The 8330-nt window shown below is 49.4% G+C and overlaps 1 protein-coding gene across 1 annotated transcript; it reads right to left on the bottom strand.

The window, feature by feature from the left end:
• Positions 1 to 3802: 3802 nt before the first annotated feature.
• Positions 3803 to 4495, bottom strand: Bhlha9 (basic helix-loop-helix family member a9). Its single transcript, XM_059269922.1, has one exon. It carries the CDS (start codon positions 4493 to 4495, stop codon positions 3803 to 3805), a length of 693 nt encoding a protein of 230 aa, XP_059125905.1.
• Positions 4496 to 8330: the final 3835 nt, after the last annotated feature.

The raw sequence follows: 8330 nt of genomic DNA, 5'->3' as shown, positions 1-8330 counted from the left end.
GGGGTGGGGTGCATGTGTGTGCCATGGCAAACATGTGAAAGTCAGAGGACAGCTAGAAGGAGCTGGGTCTCTTCTTCCACTCTGGAGGCCCCTGAGGTCAAACTTAGGTTGTCGGGTTTGGCAGCATGTGACTTTACCTACTGAGCCATCTCCCCAACCCTTAACAATTTTTTTGTTTTAACTTACTCCATATAAAAATTGGGGTTTCAGCCGGGCGGTGGTGGTGCACGCATTTAATCCCAGAACTCGGGAGGCAGAGACAGGTGGATCTTTATGAGTTTGAGGCCAGCCTGGTCTACAGAGTGAGTTCCAGGACAAGCTCCAAAGCTACACAGGGAAACCCTGTCTCAAAACAACAATAAACAAATGAAAAAAAATGGGGTTTCAGAATTTTAATATGAAGATATTGGGACCTGAAGAGCTTTGAACTCTTCGACCAGTTCCTTGTTCACACGGCCCAGCCTGCCTGGGGATGAGAGTGCTGAGCCCTGCCCCAGATGGACAAGTAGACTGCAGAGCCCTGAGCTGTGAAGATGCTGAAGTACTGCAGCTTTTGTAATCTCCATTAGAAGTCAGCCTCTGACCGGCTTAGTGACATGGGCCTGTGAGCTCAGCACTTCCGAGACTGAGGCAGGAGAATGGTGAGGTCCTGGCCACCCTGGGCTTTCCAAGCAGGTACTATCTCAAAAAACAAAACAAAAGCAAGCAAACCAACACACACACACACACACACACACACACAGAGAGAGAGAGAGAGAGAGAGAGAGAGAGAGAGAGAGAGAGAGAGAGAGAACTGGGCATGGTGGTTCACACTTTTAATCCCAGTACTCAGGATTTAACAGGCTGGAGAGATGGCTCAGCTGTTAAAAGCACTTATTGCTCTTGCAGGGGATCTGGGCTCAACTCCCAGCATGCACACTGTGGCGCACAACCATGTGTAACTTTAATTCTAGGGGATCTCCTGACCTCTGTAGGCACCAAGCATGTACATGGTGTGCAGACATCTAAACAGGCAAAACACACAAAAATTAAAATGAATAAACTACCAAAAATTTTTAAAAACCAGTAAGGGGGTTGGCGAGCATGTGTGGCTCTTGCAGAGGACCAGAGTTCAGTTCCCAGCACCCGTTATTAGGTGACTCACAACCACACTCAACTCCAGCTTCAGAGGATCTAGTACCCTTTTCTGGATTCTGAGGGCACCTGTACTCATGTGCACATACCACCCCCATACACACACACAATTAAAACTTTTTTAAATTCAGGCAAACTTTTAAAAGTACCAATACTTCTACTGCTACTAATAATAATAATATAAAAATGATATAAAAATCCCCTTGGGAGACTGAGTGATGTTTTTACTAATCTTGCGTAAAGAATTTCTTCATGCGTATCAGGATATAGATAGATAGATAGATAGATAGATATAGATATAGATATAGATATAGATATAGATATAGATATAGATATAGATATAGATATAGCAGCACTATTGTAGTGTGCTTTCCCTTTCAGGCACTTTGCTTTTAATAAGCATTTTAAATCATACCATTGTACTCTTTTCTCTCTTTTTTTTTTTTTTTTTTGGTATGTTTGGACGAACCCATCTGGTCTCAGTTGATAAGCACCATCTCTTTAATAGTCTCAAATTTATCTTTCTTTTACAGGATCACTCATCTAGGAGAGTGGCTATGATCTTGGGAAGCAAATTTTTTTTTTCAAAACTCATGCAAACATTGTAGAAACACTTTGTAGAAAAATGATGTAGGCACATAATTGGGGTTCTTCTGGCTTGGGATCCCCCTAAAGCATGGGGGAGAGGAAGCAGCTCCTGTTAGGTTGGTACATACATGAACGCACACATCTTCACTCAGTCATTCATCTACATAAGTCCATATACAATATGTATGTGCCAAAAGATTTCATGATAGGCAAATCCGTATCAGCATCCCAGCACTCCAACACAGAGTCCTGAGAAAGCGATAAAAGGAACCGCGCTGCAGACTCCCTGGCTTCTAAACACCTTTCCCTACAGTCTCTTAAAGCAACCTCGGGAACAGATTGATTAAATAGCTTCCAGTGAGTGCTCACGGAGGAGCTAGACACTCTGCCAGGTGCTTTAAAAACGTGTGACTCGTTTGCTCTGTACTGCAGCTCGTGATGTCACAACTGACTGTAGCCCATTATACAAAGAGCTTAGGCGATTCACTCAAGGTGGCTCATCTCTGTGCTGCATACCCTAGTTCTACCCGTAGGGGGGTGCCAACGCTGCCCTTAGGTGAAGAATGCGATTGGGTGAGAAAAATCTTATTATCTTAGAATTTAGGAAAATAGGATTTGCTAGTTATTTATCTTATTTCCATTGAAAAAGTCCCTGAAGGTAAAACATGGGTAAAGCGTTGTCTGGGCCTCCCAAACATAGAATTGTAGTACTGAACAGTAACAGTTTATAAACAACCGCCGGAAACTATCTCAGCCTCCCTGAGGTGGTGTCACTGTCCACATCAGAGATGAAGGAGCAGGGAGGTCGATCCCAGGCAGGCCCAGGTTCTTTCTTTCCAGCGTCCATCTACTTAGGGACAGGACCGAAGCTCTAGTCTCATACTTTGCTCCTGTCTAGACCCAGAGCAGAAGCCTTCCTGCGGACTGGCTCACAACCTTGGCTGAAAACAGGAGCCTTAAGGCTCTGACTGGAGACAGGATGTCACAGAAAGCAGATAGCTTCAGTTGTGGCCATGAACTTCACCTCGACTGTGCTGAGAAACCCTCATTCTCCTGAGTCTGTGCCTGTGGCATCTGTGCAGCCTCCATCCAGAGGTGGCAACGGCCCAGCAAACAGTGCCTGCCACGTTAGCACCCCCAGCAGGAACCCATCCTATAGCTGGCCAGTTCTCCATCGTTCTCAGGGAAAGGTGCTCATGCACCGCCCTTGGCCTTGGCCTAAGACCGCTCTTCCCCCAACCCGCTCCTCAAAACCCTTCTGGATTACTAGTCTACCTCGCTACAGAAGCCCTGGCGCTCTATTGGCTGAGAGCTCTGCCTGTCACTCTGGGTCCCTGACCCTGAACCCCTGACCTTGCCCTTGACTCTTCTCAAGGCAGCCTGGATGAGGCTCTCCAGACAGCAGTCCTGCCGGGAGGCTCACAGGTAAGGCTGACAATGAATGACCTTAGCCTCTGATGGGAGACTACAGGGAGGAATTTCTCTAGATGTCTCTTTCCCCGGGTCCAGCCATTCCCAGGGTCTTGCTATAAACCAGTGCGCGGATGCCTGGGGGGGCTGTAGCTCCTACCCACCCTTCCAAAGTAATCCCCAGATTCCGAGGCTTTCCTGTCACACTAAGTCACTGAACTCAGTGGAGTCCTGGTAGCAGATGGACAAGACACTTTCCCTTTTTATTTGGTCATTTTCCGGACCTCTCAGATCAGCAGCCCCCCAAACATGGTAAGAGGGCCACAGCATGTGCCCTCAGATCACAGCAGCTGTCTACCCACAAAACCCCACAAGTCCCGCTGTCCAAATGCGGCAAGAGAAACAAGGGCTCAGAAGCACAGGAAAGCAAAGGCCATTTTCCAGGAAGAAAAGGTTGACCAAGTCCAAACCTAAGATCTCACTCCTTTTTCAGCAACCAAGGCTGGGAGGCTGCCCCGGTTCCCAGAGTTCCTTCCCACTGGTAAGGCAGCCTCCTCTGCCACTCAAGTCCCAATCCATTCAGTTTTGCTGTGTCCAGGATGACTTTTGCAGTCTTCTCTTTTGCAGTCATTATTCCACCAACCTGGTTTCCCTCTCGGTGGCCGCCGGGTCAGGAGTGCTGGTAGCCCATCCCGGAGCCCCACCGCCACGAAATCGGTCCAACAGGGGGAGCCCCGGGACATCGGCGCCAGCTTCCGCTGGAGGCCTGGGCCAAAGTGGGCCCTTCGGCCATCACCCTGGGCCGCCCCAAGTGCGCGTGCGGGGAGCACGAAGCGCAGCGCGGTGCAGGCGGCACGAAGGAGCTGGTGACGTCCCTGCGCGCGAGGCCAGGCGCTGCGGGCGGCGGCGCGGACCGCGGAGCACTGAAGCCGGAGTCCCCGGCACCTGAGTCGTGAGCAGCTTGGCCGTGACACTCCAGGTGGCCGCAGGGCCAGCGGGGTGCCGGGCTGGCGCGCAGCACCAGGGAGAGCGCAGTGATGCGGTGGATGGCTCTGCGCAGCGTGGCGATCTTGGAGAGCCTCTTGCCGCCCAGGTCGTGCTGCAGCGCCCGGCGCAGCGCGTTGAACGCCTCGTTGTAATCCAGGATGCGCTTGCGCTCCCGCACGTTGGCCGCCATGCGCCGAGCCTTGGACCGTGCCGGCCGCTCGTGCCTTCTGCCTGCCGCCTCCTCTGCCTCGTCCAGGCTGCGCCTCAACACTCCAAAATTCCTGCCAGCCTCGGGGCAAGAGCGCCCCAAGTCCTCCACAGAACCCTCACTTCGTTTCAGGCCTCTGAGGCCTAGTCCTGGCGTGCCTCGGAGCATGGCCTAAGCCCTGGTCCTGCAGCTTCAGCTTCGGGTCCAAAGGGCTGCTGGTCTACTCTGACTGTTTGGCGCTTGCTGGCTGGACACTCTCTGGACAGGCCCTCTCTAGCTAGGCTTTATGGCACCACGTGTCTCCCCGCCCTCCCTGTCCATCCATCTCCCTCCTCCTGCTTTATTACCTGCCCCCAGGTAAGACAGTGAGGGAGGATCTCAGAGGAAGGAAGGAAACAAGGAAGGAAGCCTGCAGATTCTTGTACACTGCACTAGCTGGGTAGCCTGGTCATGCCCGAGGCAGTGCTCTAGTTATCACAGGGAACATGCTTGTCCTGCTCACAGACCCTCTGGTGTGACTGATTTCTGTTTCCGTCTCCTGGCCCCAGATAGAATGTCACGTTTGATTCTGGGCAAGAGAGCAGATAAGCTTACAGAAGAGTAGCAAAGGAGGGTTGAGTGAGTTTTAAGAACCTTGAGCACCCATGAGATGTTCCTATGAGTAAGGGCACCTGCTGCCAGACATTACCACCTGAGCTCAGTCTGTGAGCAGCCAGAGTTGACACTAAGGTAAAGCATGACCATCCCAGAAGAATCCACAAAGGAGGGGCAGATCTGATGCAGCAGGCCCTGCAGGGTCCTGCAAGTAACCTCGAGCTACCACGGTGAGGCTGGTCTGGATTCTGCATTCCCCCTATCTCTTTTGGGCTCCCACTTCTGCAGGCAGAGCTGGGATGAGTCAGAGGCAGAGTGATGAAGACTTTTATTTCTGGATTGTCTTGTAGTACCCATCAGGGAGCAACCCTTAAAGTCCAGGCAGGGCCTTTGAGCAGCCCTATCGCCCTGCCCAGTATGGTCAGGTTATGAGTACAGTGGACAATCCCCATTGCCATCACCAAGGACTGGAATTTTAAACAAGATCAAAAAGAGAGGGGGAAAAAAGGAAGGAAGGAAGGAAAGAATAATGGTTACTCCTAGGAACAGATCCCCAATGGAATTTCAGGTATGCATTCATGATTTATCAGGAGCAACATAAGATTAAGATTAATCTCACTTCCAGCCACATTCCAAATGTTGTGGCACCAGCCAGGATGGGCACACAGTTCACATCCATATTACCAATAACATCATTACTTCAAGCTGAGTTTTCCTGCAGAAGAAGAGAACAGAGCACTGGGAAACCAACTGCATGTGTTTACTTGTTTTTTTTTTTTTTTTTGGTTTTTTTTTTTTTTTTTTTTTTTTTTTTTGGTTTTTCGAGACAGGGTTTCTCTGTATAGCTTTGTGCCTTTCCTGGAACTCACTTGGTAGCCCAGGCTGGCCTCGAACTCACAGAGATCCGCCTGGCTCTGCCTCCCGAGTACTGGGATTAAAGGCGTGCGCCACCACCGTCCGGCGCATGTGTTTACTTGTGATTGTCTGTCTTGTCCACTTGACAGAAAATAACCTAAAGACTGCATTTTTCAGGATCAGTTTCTCCAAAATGTCCAATACATGTGGAATAGAAAGCATCTAAGTCCAGCCTGTTGGCACACACCTATAATCCCAGCACTTGGGAGGTAGAGGCAGGAGGATCAGGAGTTAGATGCCAGCTACGTGAGACCTTGCCTCAAGAACAAAACAAAACAGTGGCTAGAAGCTAGGCATAATAGTGCATGCCTTGCACCTCTGCACTCAGGAAGACTGAATCAAGATCACCAGTTTGAGGCCAGTCTGGACTGCTCACAGAGACCTTGTTTTAGAAGAGGCAGGGAAGAGCTGGGAGTTTAGCTCAGTGGTAGAGTGTCTATGCATAAAGCCCTGATTCAAAGCCTAGTACTACTAAACAAAAACAAACAAATTAAAAAAAAACAGGCTACAACCCGATAGCCCCAGTGTCTGAGCATCCCTGCCCACCATCATGCTCAAGCAGCAGGATGCCAGTTTAGATAGCTCTCAGAGCAGAAGACAGACCAGACCAAAGACCAGGCATCGGGCTCCTGAGTGTCGCATTCCGTGGCTACTCTACCACGTCTTTTAGCCTGTTGAAGCCATGCTAGAGACTGCTGACTCATGACCCTGTTCATCCAGGCAGACTCTGGGACTCAGGGCCTTGCCAAGCCTCTAAGAAAAGCCTGAGTCTAGGGTAGAGAGCCTTGGACAGGGTGGTGCACTCGACAGTTTGGTACCAAAGGAAGCTTGGTGGTGGGGCTCTTCCTCCCGTCCACTCCAGCCAGTGGCTCCTTACTGTGTAAATCTGTGCCCATCATCTCATCTGTTTACCTTAGTTCTTTTTGTTTTCTGTAGAAGATGCCTTCTCTGTGAGAGTTTAGCTAGGGAGGCTGGGGAGATGATTCAGTCAGTAAAGGGTCTGTTGTAGAAACAGGAAGACCTGTTCAGATCCTCAGCACCCATATCAAAGCTGGGCATAGCATCTGTAGTCCCAGGGTAGATGGAGACAGGTAGACCCCAGGAGCCCACTGACAAGGCAGCCTGGCCATACTGATGAGCTCAGGTTCAGTAAAAGATTGTATCTCAAAAATACAAGGTGGAGAGCAACTGAGGAAAACCCTTAGTTAAACTGGGGTTGATGGAGGTGATGTGGAAAGAAAAGAGAGCAGACAGACAGGCATCCTCAGAAGCAGAATTCTTCCTCTAATCAGAACAGCTAAAGGACCACACTCTCTCCGGAGTGGGGACTGTTCGCACAAAGGCACAGGGAGCTTGGAGGCTTTATAGGGTAGACAAGGGGTGGATGAAAGGTTTCATGTGCAGGTCAGTTCCCCTGCACTCTCAAAGTGGTAGACACCCCCAAACAGCTGCACGCCTTTAATCCCAGCACTTGGGAGGCAGAGGCAGGTGGATCTCTGTGAGTCTGAGGCCAGCCTGGTCTACATAGAGAATTCCAGGACAGAGAAACACTGTCTCAAACAAACAAAAAAAGGGGTAAACAGGACAGAAAGTGGTTTGTGGCTCCTCCTGGGACCCTAACATCCACAGGTGTCACCAGTCAAGTCAATTGGCCTGTCTAGAGCTTTTCAGTTCCCCTGGGCTTTTTTAGGTCATTAACCCTTCATACCTGATGTGAACCTCTAACCTCCACTTGTGTGCACATACATGTGCACACACTCTTGCCTGCACACATACATATACTACACACAGGAACACCAGAAAAAAAGAGAGAGACAGACAGACAAAAAGAGTGTAGACCTGGGCTGGAGAGATGACTCAGCGGTTAAGAGCACTGGCTGTTCTTCCAGAGGTCCTGATTTCAATTCCCAGCAACCACATGGTGGCTCACAACCACTTGTAATGAGATCTGGCACCCTCTTCTGGCAGGCAGAACACTGTATACATAATAAATAAATAAATCGCTTAAAAAAAAAACAAAAAAAAAAAAACAAAAAAAAAAAAAAACCACGAGTGTAGACCGACCAGGCCAAGTGTAAAGCCAAATAAAAATGTGGAGCCCTTGTTCAAAAGTTTTAAGAATTTGAAGATGGAGACAGACAGCACTTAACCAAACCCTGGTGTTTGGAAGCACTGAATAGTTCTCAGACCCAGGAAGGTAAGAAAGAGCTCAAGCTGGGCAGTGGTGGTGCATGCCTTTGATCCCAGTACTTGGGAGGCAGAGCCAGGTGGATCTCTGTGAGTTCCAGGCCAGCCATGGAATAAAATAAATATAAATAGCCAAAAAAATAAAAATAAAAAATAAAAAAAAGAAAGAGCTCAAGCAATGAATAGATGCTCGTCTGGATACCTAACAAGACCTTCACTACAGCCAAAGATGGGCAAGCCCTGCGCATCCCTATCACCATGCACATTTGGAGGGGACCAATCCAAGCAAGCTGTCCTTCCTCCTCCA

Source organism: Peromyscus eremicus, chromosome 8a (assembly GCF_949786415.1).
Source record: "Peromyscus eremicus chromosome 8a, PerEre_H2_v1, whole genome shotgun sequence".
Lineage (NCBI taxonomy): Eukaryota > Metazoa > Chordata > Mammalia > Rodentia > Cricetidae > Peromyscus > Peromyscus eremicus.
The sequence above is the reverse complement of the archived record's forward strand: the minus strand, read 5'-3'. Positions and strand labels throughout refer to the sequence as shown.